This window comes from Centropristis striata, chromosome 23 (assembly GCF_030273125.1).
Source record: "Centropristis striata isolate RG_2023a ecotype Rhode Island chromosome 23, C.striata_1.0, whole genome shotgun sequence".
NCBI lineage: Eukaryota > Metazoa > Chordata > Actinopteri > Perciformes > Serranidae > Centropristis > Centropristis striata.
Window position 1 is genome coordinate 15553875 of NC_081539.1, and position 13716 is coordinate 15567590.

General features: G+C 38.9%; 1 protein-coding gene and 1 long non-coding RNA gene across 4 annotated transcripts in view; one reads left to right on the plus strand and one right to left on the minus strand.

The window, feature by feature from the left end:
- plod2 (procollagen-lysine, 2-oxoglutarate 5-dioxygenase 2) overlaps positions 1 to 13089 on the minus strand; it is a 32294-nt gene extending 19205 nt beyond the window's left edge. For both annotated transcript variants that reach the window (XM_059326531.1, XM_059326530.1), the window contains exons 1-3: positions 12628 to 13089; positions 1941 to 2032; positions 300 to 436 (exon numbers count right to left, since the gene is read on the minus strand). In XM_059326531.1, coding sequence (XP_059182514.1) covers positions 300 to 436; positions 1941 to 2032; positions 12628 to 12733 — 335 coding nt within the window. In that variant the 5' untranslated portion in view covers positions 12734 to 13089. The remainder of the gene's footprint in view (positions 1 to 299; positions 437 to 1940; positions 2033 to 12627) is intronic.
- LOC131961690 (uncharacterized) overlaps positions 1 to 13716 on the plus strand; it is a 252713-nt gene that overhangs the window by 171299 nt on the left and 67698 nt on the right. The window lies entirely within an intron of this gene.

Genomic DNA, 13716 nt, shown 5'->3' on the forward strand with positions numbered 1-13716 from the left:
ACACAAAAGTAAGCAGAGAAAATCTTCTTTCTTTATTATACTTGTTGTCTGCAAACATATGGAATCAGAATGAGGGACTTCACTTCCCTACCGTAAGTCTCTTGGGAATATTTCAGGGAAGATATTCAAATAATCAAGATCACTGAGCTCATAGGCTTTGATTTATATTTGCTACTGAAGCCAGAATACAAAGAGAGGTAGCATTGGTCTGAAGTTGCCACCAAAAATGGTAAAATCATACTGCATGTGAAGCTAAATAAAACACAAAATGCCAAAAATGTCTTTGTTCGCCAACATACCTATCCACGGTAAGGACAACAAGATCCTCCTGGTCAGCCACCGCCTCCATGGCCTCCTTCAGTAGTCTGACTTTTTGCCCTCCACCGATGGAACGACCCACATCACCACCCTTCCATGTGTCTCCCATTCCCAACACCTGAGACAGAACACATAAAGTTGTAGACCCCAGCATGAGCTGGCTTGACACCAAAATTCACCTGAAGGCAGCCCAGCAGCAATGTAAAAATATCTTCCAAAGTATTTCAGTCTTTTTTTTATTGCTCAAAACCAGGAGGGAAGTATTTCATTTTTCTTCAAATTCATAAGAGATTTCCAATAACTTTCCTGCAATATGGCAGAGTATAATATCTATAAAATGCATATATAGTATGTCAAGAAGCTGCTTTGGGAAAAAGGGCAATTATGTTACCCTTTTCACCCGTCATTGTGGCTAGAATGCCAAGTGCTGCCAAAATAAACTTCCACACAATCTCACTGGTTGGTGAAAACAACTGAATGGAAAGAAAAGCACACAGCTGCAGAGGGGGATGTTGATAAGAGTGTGAGTCTTAAAGTTTGAGGAAGCTTCATATTGATAATCCACAAGGGCTAAATTATTTACTGAAGTAACACCAGAGCAGACACATTATCAAATCCCTGTTATTACTGGTTTGTTCATTTAGTCTCATTGGGTTTGCTGTATTAAGTGTGCACTCATCAGGCCTAGAGACACATTAAAACAACATTTAGACACTTCTTGGGCTGCCGATGAATATTCTAAATTCATATACACACACACACACACACACACACACACATATTTGAATTAGGGATTGGCGTTTGGAAGAAATCTGCCAACTCGATTGTCTAGAATGTTAAAGATCAATTCATTTTTAAAATTATTTTCCAAATTTTTAACAACCATTAATCCATCATGGATGAATTATTCCCATCCCTAATTTGAATAGTGTAAAAAAAGAGACTGTTGAATATAAAAAAAATAATATCCATTTGGGATCTAGATCAAGTTAGAAGTTAAGCAATCAATGTTGCTCCAAAGAGCAATGAATGAAACAGTAGCTTAGCTCTAAAATTTTCAATAGTCTGTGAAAATAGATTAGAAACAGGCATGATAAAGTTCTTCAAAATAAGTTTAATGCTTTCAGACATTATTTTGTTATGACATTTTTATTTTTAAATAATTATGCTTTTACAAGTAGTTATGTCTCTACTGTTCAAAAATGTATATTGTAATCTCTTAAACCTAGCTGTTTTTTTATGAGGGAATATTTGAAAGTCATTTAAACCATTTTCACAGCCCTACTTTGGGGCCCAAAAAGGCCAGCAATGTCTGCCTGGTTGTCTGCAGGCGATGGAATATAAACAGCTTCAGTCGATGCACTAACTCTGACCTCACAGTAAAAAAAAAAAATAGCTGGTTTCAGAGGGGAATTCTGGACCCACATTGAGGAGTATCCCTTTAAGATGGATGTTTTTGCAGCTTGCTGCACTTCATTGTTTCCCTTAACAGGCCTAATCAATCTCGGGAAGTGTGTTGAAAACATTTGGCTGCTGTGTGCGTGAGTGTGTGTAGCGCTCATTAGCCGGGACAAGCTGCACATTTCTGGGTATGATTTTAGAATATGAGAAGACAATCTTACCTTCACAGTGTACTTGAAATAGTTTGCAGACTGCATAAAGCGGAGGAAGCCATCTGTCTCCTCTGTTGCAACAGTTAAGACGAGCAATTTCTCTGAAAAAGAAAGACATACATCACAACCTTACTTATGAGACTTATAAAGTCATCACATAGTTTTTGGCGACCAAATTATAGGGATGTGCGGATATACCCTTGCAGCTGAAAATTGTGGCTGAAAGTTGTTAGTTTAAACCAAATACTTGGTTTCCATTGAAGGAAATCCACAGAAATATGTCTAGCGTTTGACGCTTATATATAAGTATTGAGATTCCCCATTCTATGAACGAAGTCCCTTGTAAACCTCAGACCTATGTCAACAAACTGGTAAAGCTATTTGGTTTAACATCTAAACCTACATCTCAAATTAGGATCTTCTACTGTAGTTTTGATTTGATTCAAAAACAGAAGCATATTTTTAAATGTGGACTCAATAATTTCTTTCTTCTTGTGTCGAAAGAACTCCCACAAACCTCCAGGACATTTCCAGTGGCCATGAGAGCTGAAGTTTGAGGTTTGGGTAAAGGTTAAACCAAATACAAATTAGCGCATAGCCTCATCTTAGGCTGAAGAGAGGCAGACTACACCCACTAAGCCAGATTGTACTTGTTTTATTATCTTTTGGAAAACCGACTGGAGGTAGCCTTGATTAGAAAGGCCGCAATATATGATTGTGAGCCAATGAAGGACGTCTCTGGATCTCTAGATCCGGTCCATCAAACTCTAAGATTGCATGAAGTGGAAGTATTTTACTTCTGCTTTTCAACTTCCAAAAGAGAATTTCAAAATGTGCAAAATGTTGTTCTGCACTAAGGCTAACAAAAAGTTAACAACATATTAATATGGTCTTATAGGACCACTTGAATACTAATCTTGCCTTTCATGATTCATGCTCCAATCTGCCTTCTATTTAATATACAGCACTATATTCCACTAAACCCTTGTAAATGATTTATTGGATATTGGCAAGTAGAGTTGGAAGTATAAAAGAGCACAGCAGGGGCTTATAAAGAGCCGAAAAGTGCACTCTGCCCTAGTTAAGAAGCTGGAATACAAAGATTAAATGCCTTCATTGTTATTTTTTGGGTTTTTTTAGTGTGTTTTTTTGATTGATTATTTAATTCATTGACTGCACAGCAGATATCATTGTGTGATAAAGATTCAGTGTCACGTTTAATGTGGGACAAAACCCCCTGACCACCACTGAGTGGTCATACAATAGATAAATCCATATAAAAAGGCCATCTAAAACCAATTTACGGTAATGGCCAATCAGTGCTCTGCGGACGCTGAAAAAGTTTGACATGAATTGGAGCAGTAAACTAAACAAAGCCTGAGGCGCATACAAGAGCCTAGGTCCTATTATAAATCATTATTTGTCAGCGAAATCAAAATGACCCAGCTCCCACCCACTCATCCACACTGAAGTACATTACGAGCAGCCTCCTTGCAGTTCTTTTCCATCCATTTCCTGTCAGTGTGACTTAGCCATTCTCTCATCCCAGTCTAGCCTGTGGCCCTGTCGCTCTAATAGCCTTTCCAGTACTCCTCTGACACAGAGGTTCTGTTACAGGTTGGAAATAGTTCCCTGTCTGCCTCGAACCTAACAACATCAGGTTACAGATAGCGAAAAACTGGGCACTTTCAGAACAACCTGCGTTTCAAATTAAGCAGCACACAGAGGCAGGGGATGCCTTTTGTGAGCCACAGGTGTGTCCATGTTCTTGTTCTTGGATCATGGAAGTGCATGACGCATAGTGCAAGGGCTAGTATCTCCAGCATCTCACATCTGGGAAACACATTTTCAGACAATTAGGTATGCTTAATATATGTGCATGCTTGAAGAGCAATACGTCTGGCAAAAAGATACGTTATAAATCAAATCAGATCCTTTTTTTCTCCTTTTTTGCTGTGCAAAGCAAATCTTGGTCAAAGCTAAGGAAAAAGTTTTTTTTAATATAAATATTATTGATATTTTGGCGATTACATCGAACACTTACACACAGTCTTTCCTGGAAGCCATTCATAGTGACAGGAAAAGTCCCACAAATAGTTGCATAAAGAATAAAAGCTTGAGCAAGAGGATCAAACACAGCTTACTTTCTAACCTCAGTACAGCTGGTCAGTCACAATGGTGGATTGTTAGTTTCTGAGAGTTACAGAAATGGTCAGACACATCCCCTATGATCATATTCGACCGTCCGGCAAGCAGTTCTGACAGATACTTGTCTCTTAAGCATTTCCTGCTAGGATTTCTTGGCAATACTTGTAAAACTCCAGGAAAAATCTCTGTTTTATAAAGCTGTGATTACAGCTGGGACACATGTTTTGTATTTCTCATTGGAATGAACTATGATCATTTTTATGTCTCTATTAAATAAAAAAATCATACCCAGTAGCTTTGTTTGTATGTGTGCAATGAAAGCAAGTTATGAGCTTCATGTTGTGATCGCTGCTTTATTCTGTTAGTATGACTTAATTTCCGAAACACAAGCTATTAATAGCTGTGCTTTTGCCTATGTGTTTGCACATTCTTGTAAAAACAGAAACACTGACTGGAGAAACAGACTGACAGTTCACACCAATTACCCTTCGTGACTCTGCCCTGACCTTCTGGAACCAAACACTTTCCTCTGGTCGTAAATATGCAGGCCACACGAGTGCATCCCAACAAGCAAGCTCCCAGTTAAGTACAGCCTGGGGATGCAAACCACCTTTGATTTAAAAGAGATGAGACAGACATGGTTATTTCCTCCATTTAAACTTGCTTTGTTTTAATTTAAACACATCTGCAAATTTCTTTCATGGCTTTTCCATAGTCAACTCCTCATGGGAAAAAAAACCCTTAGGATTTACAGTCGCCTCATGTGAACTATGGCTGGAAACTTGGCTGGACATTGGGTTTTTGTCTTCAAATACAACACAAAGTACATAGTAAAGAATTACGATGCACCAATTCTTTGCCAAGCCAAGGTCATCCTTTTTTTATATAATGTTAAACTGGGGGTTGTGAACAGTCTGCTTTAAATCCAGAATTTGATTGGGCTTTCTATCACTTACACTTATCAGTTTGGCACATTGTTCTGAGAAAAACTGGTAAATGCAACATCTATGGTTCTTACTTTAAGTCTTCAAAAGTAGCAGATTATTTGAAACTGATTTTCACCAATACTTTACACCATTCTTAGTCTTATAGCATGTTTTTTTGCATATCTAAAAATACTGTGTGTCAAGAGTTTTTTGGGCATTGGTTGGCCTTGTCAGCCAATTGGTTTACCAAGTAATTTTGGACGATTATTCTCCTTTTCATTGAAAAATATATTAAAATGATCATGGTGTGATATTGGGTGACGATCTCGAACAAACAATATATTTTTATATTAAAATATACCTAAAATACATTTCAGAATGATATTTTCCATATTGCAATTTTGACAACATTTTGAATAATTGTGCAGCCATAATATTTGCCCTTTTCATGAAGATTTATATTATTTTCTGGTAGTTATGCTTCATTGTTAAAATGAGTCCCTTAGGAGAGAAAATAATACCTATTTGAGGTTAAGAGAAGTGCAAATATACCTTCCAGGCCCTTGATGGGCTTTAAAAAAAATTCAATCACACTCATAATGAAATATAATTAAGAGCGAGGTTAGCAACACTTAAAAGGAGAGGTCTTCAGACGGCCAAGGTTTTGGAGGATGAGTGTTCAGAGTAAACACAGCCAGCTCTCATGTCAGTACTGTATGAACAGCCCACAGGAGGAGAGGAATGCAGCTCATACAGTGCTGCTGTAACTCTTCTCCAAGAAAGGCATGGACGCCAAATGGTCTTTCTCCCTCACTCTCTCTCTGTACCACATGGGACTAGCCGTCTAGGTAAACTTTCACACTTCAGTGAGCGAAAGTTCTGACTCACTGGCAGGGACTAAGCTTAAGTAAGCATTTCTTGCAGAACGGAAAGCGGTATCATGGGAATGTGCCCGGGCCTTGAGCAAGAGGATAACAGGATCTTTCCTCTTTGACGAGACAGTCCTGGGCGGTGAATACGAAACTCCTGTTCTCTCTATTGGTCATCCAACTAAACAGTGTTCACAAAAGGTGTCGGGCAAAGGAAAGTGCAAGTAGTTCAGTTAATAGCCCACATTCCTTTGTTCTTGCATCTAATCCTGCCTTTAATCTCCAGGTAAAACATGAAACTATGAGACTGGGGGAAGAAAAATGATTGCTCACAACCGAATCAGACCTAATATATACTTGCAAGGATTCCACAGGAATGCTTAATTTAATCCTGCCATTTTTGAAAGTAGCCTAATGTGCCATGCCTGAACCTAGAGATCTGCCTGAGGATGAGCACCATTCTTTAAAGTCAGAACTCATCATATGAAATGCAAATTCAAACTATTAATCAAGTCAGTGAACTGAAATAATAAAGGGACTTCACTATCAGGGTACATGGAGAGTGGTATGAAATTGTTTAAATGTGCTGAGTGTAACAGAAGCCCAGGATGAGCCTTAGCCTTTGAGCTGTGCCAATATATATCAGCAGTAATGCAAACTGCCATGTTGTACAGCTGAAACCCCTCATTGTATTACTAAATGTAACATGCACCCTTTTCTTTCTGGTGACTGATTTCTATAAAAGAAAAATGTGAGCCAGGTTGCATGAGAAAGAGTCTAATAATAAACACAAGTATTCAGTTGGTATGTATTGTTAATGCTGACATAATTTGGCTACCTCCAATGGTAAATTAAAGTAAATGAAAGGTCCTACCTAAGCACAGAGGAATGAAGGAACAAGTCTTATTTTTTTAACAACAGCAAAGGCAAGACAGAAACTTTTTGAAGAGGTCAGTGTGGAAGCAGAGATTTTGGACACCAAACCGGCCTAATCAGAGCAGAAACAGAGCTTATCTCTGTCCACAGAGATCTGCATAACATTCCTCCAAGTCATTCACATTCATTTTGCAAGAAATGAAAGGGCACATTCCATGTTCTTGTGTACTGGAAAGGTTACTTAAACTCTGGCACTGCTTCTTTTTTTTAATTTCTTGGATTAGCTGTTGACCTCAATGAAAAATAATCACATTCAAATAGTGCTGGGATTGAGGCATTGGGTCACATCTGGAACCAGGAAGGTGTTAATCTCACTAACAGTGCATTTAATACAGCTGTGAAATAAGACATGGCTACTGCTCTGGACTTCATCAAATGGACATGGAGTCGTTCAAAAAGAATAATGCAATTATTAAACAGCCAGTAGGTGATTTTTGTTGTTGATATGGCTAACAGCTTCTTATTTTAGCATCCAGCAGTTTTGGAGCAACATTATTATTTCCTTATTTAGTTTTGTTTCTGGCCGCACTGCAGATGGAAGTCCAAGATTATCTTCAGGCTCTGTTTTTTGGTTCTCTCCCAAATCCTGAGGGATATACCTGGCTCTTTACCTGCTAATAAATGATTCTTTCTGCTGTTTGGTGCTTGACAGTGGACTTCTGACGCTTTTCCAGTGAAAACAGCTACCTGCAGAAAACCACACTGTGCGAATGGTGAGGCTGAACCAAAAGGAGTAAAGTTTGAGGCGGGCAGCCAAACAATGACTTGAAACTCTCTATAAAGCTTCATAAATCCAGGAGAGCTGCAGATTTAGGTGATAAATCTCTGCATATTAGTCAATACAAGCAACTACTTTCACATGTGATATATTCTGATTAAAAAAATGTCTATATAAACTTAGTAGTTTGTGTTGTCTGACCATGTTAGAAATCAAATGCGTTTGTAGCTACTCTAGGCGGCTGCACCTGCTATCTTTAAATACAGTGACAACATTACACGTTCTCAGACAATCCCTCCTGGAAGGCATTCATGATATTGCACTTTATTGTATGAAAGAGATAGTTTTGTAAAGAAGGAAAAAGACATTCTGATGAAGCATACTGGCAGCTGAAGGACGGAGATCTGCGTAAAGACTTCTTCTGTAAACTTTGTATGAGATTGAATTTATATAACAATGATAAACAGTCACAAAAATCAATTCATGTCGTCATTTTAGATCTATACATTTCTTTAACTCCTAAATCTTCACTTAACGTAATACATTGCAGTTGAATGGTGGGTTAGCAATGACGTAAGATAAAGCTGGCTCTTTTAGTAACTCTGCCATCCATTTATTTCTCAGCCCTCAGCTAAACATACGTGCTACCCGACCGACGGTTACTTTTAATGATTTTCCAACTTAAAACTGCATTTGAATTTTAATGGTACAAGCAGCTTTGGCAAAGAAGAAACACTTTGATACCTAAAAGCCAGACCTGCAGACATTCCTTTTCGCCGAAAAGAAATACCATTGTTGCTACCTAAGTGAGAACTCCATGTGTTTGTTATTTAGTAGTTACCAATTTTGAGGGATGGATACCCAAGGGACGAGAAAACCTAATGTACTGGTTGTTTAGCCTGATGTTATTTCCTCTGTCCACACCTAAAATAGATCCTATTTTTGGGTGACGTTTTAAAGTCACCATGATTGATAAAACACACCATTTCCATAACACACAAGCCGTGTAGCGCATCTGCAGAATAAGCCTGTGTTTTCAATTACACATGTCAAACCACAGGCACTTCAGCCTTAGGATGTGGCATGATGTCACCAGCATCGGGCCGGGAAACGATTTTGTCTCGTCACACGTCACTTCGAATAAGGAATAGCTTATTTATTGTGCCCTACAAAAACAACTATAATGCAGAAAGAAATGAGAACTAATTTAATCTGGTTTATGTCATGCAGTGCTCTTGTCAGGGGTTACGATGACAGTGAGGGCAGTCATTTCCTCTGTTGGCCACAGTCTGGTGTTACTGTAGAGCTTTAAATCCTTATTTGTTGACAGAGACACACACCTAGTGCAATTTACCATAATGCATTTAGAGGTTAACAATTTAGGCTTAAACAGTGTGCTTTAATTTTTGAGTTGAAATAGCTGCAAGTGGAAAGCAGAACACTTCTGTATTTTTTTTGCTTTTATATTTTGATAATATTTCCTGCCACAAATGCTTGTATTTGAGCCAAACATTTTATGTCCAACCACATCTTGTTTCTTTGAAACAGCTCCTGCTTTTCTGCCTGGAAAGTGAATTGAAAAAGCTTTAAAGATAAGCAGTGAGGTGCTCTTAAAATGCATGGTTTGTCATCTGTATGCTCTCAGAAAGCTGATTTATTGTAACAGGCTTGACTACAAAGTACAAACTGAAATATCTGCCTCTAAATGGCTGTATTTTGAAATGATTGAAATCGCTGCTGTAATTTAATTGAAACAAAGTTCAGTACAGTATACCCTGTCAGCTGAATTAATTCTAGATTCAGCTCTGGCCAAAGATCAACAGCTGCTAAATCCCCACTTTCACACAGTCATCACCTAAATCACTTCCTTGGAAGCACAATGGGGTATCTGTACTTTTCTTTAATATCACTTGTTTTCAGTATTGCCTAAGAGGAAGACATTGCATCATGGGAACTGTCCGTGAGATGTCCTGCTGATGTTTTTTTATTTAATCGTTGGCTGAATACCTCAGACAGCTAAGAAAAAAAGAGACAAAAACGCAGACAACACAACACATATTTGGCTGAAAAGGAGGCACGGAACCAACCTTGCGGTGATATAGTGACAATGTTCTGAGGCTTGATTGCAGGCTTGGCCTGCCAACAGGGTTTGTTAGTTTGTTAGACTGGAATTACAGGCAATAGAGAGCGCTATTATACAGAATATAAGGCATGGGCGACTTTAGGTGGAGTTTCCTTTTCTTCTCTATAAAATGCTCCCTGTTGACACGTCAGTGTTGTCTGGGAAAGCTCTAATCTAAAGTCTATGACAAAGAACAGTAGAGCAGACCAGATCATACTGAGTAATGGCATTTATCTCACACACACACACACGCCAAAAATGTGTCCTTGTAACAGGAATGCACAACTTGTTTCCAAGTTAATATTATCAGCATCTCTCTTTAATATATTATTGATTAAAAATGATCTCATTTAGATCACCCAAGCTGTTGCTGTTTTCAGATATTGGCATCCGCATGTTCAGACTTAATACAGTTTAGCTAAGGATACAGACAACACTGGGGAGCATTGTTGTCAGTAGAATGTCTGACAGAGCTTAATTGTTTGGGTTTGGGACACCAATTATTGTAAAATAACTCCTAATATAACTCAGTGGCACAGCAACTACATGTTAAATCCAATATAAATTCTATCAGAAGTACTGTTCACACAGTCGGTGAGAAATAAATGAAAGGCTCCTTTCAGGTGGCTGGACAGTGGGGGTCTACACCGCCCAGTTTTTGTAACTTTCCAAAACCGACAGCCACGTCCACTGTTCACAGGGACTGGCAAGGTGCGCATAGGTGAGAAATGGGCAGAGCACTGCATTCCTTCTTCTTCCACTGTCATTTTTGCTGCTGAATTTCACCATTTGTGTATGTGCTCCAAGCGTTGAGAAGCATTGTGGTGTTGGAGAAGAGATGGTGGAGAGGTTTCAGAATAAAGTCTGAACCAACAGACACACCCTCTCTTTACATCTTGACCTGCATAGGTGGCATCAACACAAATCAGGGAATATAAATACATGCAATCAGCTTCTTGCCCCACCTAAAAAGGTCACACTAAATCAGTTTACACAACCTGTTCTTCTAGACACGGTGTGCTGATGGAGAATAATTAGAGCCAACATAATCCTAGCAAGTCTACAGGTATTTCTTTCACTTTTCAACATAATATGCATTATTCTTTCTCCAGGGAAGAAAGGAAGCTGACCGAGAACTTGGGGGGAAAAGATGACTCATCAAGTTGATATTCCACCAGTGTAACACCTCATATAATAGGTATAATAGAAGTGTTTCTGACGTTACAGCACATGTGCACAGGCCCTAAAACGGTTAATAATTGGAGGACTGCTGGACTGTTTTATCACCATGTCCAAGTCGAAAACAAAGTACTACTACAAGACTATTTTTTGTATTAACAGAATCAAAACCTGTATACCTTACCTATTGAAAATGAAAGTCTAATGCAGTTTGTTTTGGGCCTTTGCTTCAAAATAAAGTCATGTACAGATGCAGCAAGAAATCCTGCTACATGAACTGTTAATTGGGCAAGTGAAAATACTTGCCAGTGCCAAGAACAGCTCTAGATCACATTTTTAGCTGTTTTGCACACTGAGGGGAGTACTTTCCGAAACATCTGAAGATGATGTTCCTTTGGAAAAGATGTAGGAAAAAACTGAAACTGAATTTTCAATGTATGTTTTGTGATCCATCTACCCTAAAATGCTTATAATGTTCTAAAAAGAAAAGTCTTTATGCTTTTCAACTGTAATCACATTTTCAGTGAACACAGTTCATTGTTTAAAACCTTCTATGGTTATTTCTCGGGGAAGTAGGCTTGCAGGAACATAATTAAACCCAAACCCAACCTTTGATATTTTCACGTCATTAAATGAAGTCATACAAAGATTTCATTTACAGCTTGCTAAATTACTTCACTTTCCATTTATGAGAGATTTAGTAGGTATTAACCCCAACAAGCTGTATCACTTCTACCTTATAATAATCCCCCTCGGGGTCGCCCACTAACAAGGCTTTCATAAGCAAACATTTTAACCCTTGTAAAGTTAATGTGGCTACTGTGTGGGAGACACGAGTAAGTCCAGAACAGAGCACAAAACAAGCCTGTGGAGACTAAAAGCAGCTGTTGTGCTCTGATAGTACACTAAATCCCCCAGCAAAATGTATCATTAACAAAGTACGAGATTTCCAGACTTCCATACACATAAACCCCAAAGCACTTATGACACCAACACTGGTATAAAAACACATATGTGCCCACTTACGTTGTTGTTTGCAGGACTTTACAAGATGCCCTGCGACTGTGAAAGGGGCTGTGTTTAAATGAAATGATCTGAGGGTAATTTGGAGCAATTTAGCATCAGAGACATGCCAACAAGTCAATAAAAGTGTGGCACATTAGGGGGCATAAATCTATACATGTACTATAGGTTGTTTCAACAGCTGAGCACTCAAGCAGGTTCTACTTGGCTCTGCTCCATGAACCTTCAATTATAACATGTTTACAACTGCTTCTCTCTTCCTCAAGCATATAATATCTGGTTTGCTATTAAAATTAAATCCTTATTTTGCGCCCTCTGATTTATGGCAAACCGTGGCAAATAACTGTCTGATTGTTCTGGTTTTCATTCAAGTCTAAATTCAAAGCAAGTGTCAACAAGTGAAACCCTCAAAGGCTCGCCTACAATTGGTTAGTTATTTCTCGCGCTGACAGTTTACAGCCTGACATGTGTTTATATAAAGTCGGGGGTTGCACGCTGCCAAACAACATAAAGTACAAACAGCATTGTGAGAAACCGCAGACGGTTCTTTTGTGTCAGGCACTGTCATGTAATTTTACGCTCCAACATGCTGTATGTAGCGCTTGACATGTTCAGATTCACGCACAGAGAGCCACAGACACGCAACCTGCACCTCATCATGCGGCTGCTAAATTACATCTTCGAAAAAAGTCGATATTCTAACAATTACGGTAACAGTACATGATGCTGTATTTGAGTTCGGGGCAACAATGGGGAAGGAGAAAAAGTTTCTTACCTTTAGGAATAGGCGCAGGAGCTTGAGGTGTTTCAGTAGAGTACACGCAATTTGCAAACTTCACCCAGCATGAAAACAGAAAAAAACAAAACTTGAGGTACTCCATTGCTGTAATTGTTTGTTTTCTCCCCGGACAAAATGCGGGTGACCGTCTGGACTATTACCTCCCAGCCCGAAAGCAGTGGTCAGAATCAGCCCTGCAAGGACCGTAATGTATGCTCTCGCGATAATAAAGTAATAAATGGGGAAAAAATCATCCAATGGATATGAAGTTTTCAGGACGAGCAAGCTGAGGAGACAATTTGTGCTCCAGGGAAGGCTAGTATAAGTACTGCAAATTCAGGGAAATTAGAGAGCAACAGGCGTGGTTCCTTAATTGCAACTGCAGCCACTTGGGATCCTGGTGGAGTTACAGCCCACGGAGGGAGGCAGTGGAGGAAAGATAACGGTGTTCACCCCTGTCACAGGGACGTCCTGCGCGAAAGTGTAACTAAGCACAGCTGTATTTGAACCCCCCACCGCCTCCCACCCCTTTACCGTTAACATATCCCTCCCCCGGTCCCCTCCCCCTGAGCGCCCAGCGCCTGTCTGCCCAACACTGCTCCCCTTCTACACTGTGCTCACAAGAGGCTGTTCATTCAGCCTCATTAGTGCAAACCATGGAATAAAACTACAAAGTTCACATTTAATGTAGTGTAATGTCCAGCATGCTTTATAAGGTTTTATTCAATAGTTTTTGTGTCGTGTTTTTATATATTTAAGAGGTTATAAATAATGCCTATGCAGGAGCAGTGAATGTATTCTGAGTTAAAATAGAAATATCACAGTTCAAACATTTCACCTTTAGACAACACTATGTACTTGAAGAATCAGAAGTAGGTACCGTGTACATTAAACAACCCTGATTAGCAAAGAGTCAGGATGCTGTGTAAAGCGTAAATAAAAACATAATGCTTTATATTCATGATGAAAGCACATATTTACAAAATAATGTTTATCAGTTTTAACAATAAATAGCTTTTATTTGTACTGTATTTGATTCAATGTAGATTGAAAAGGATTTGCAAATCATTATGTTCTGCAACTTTT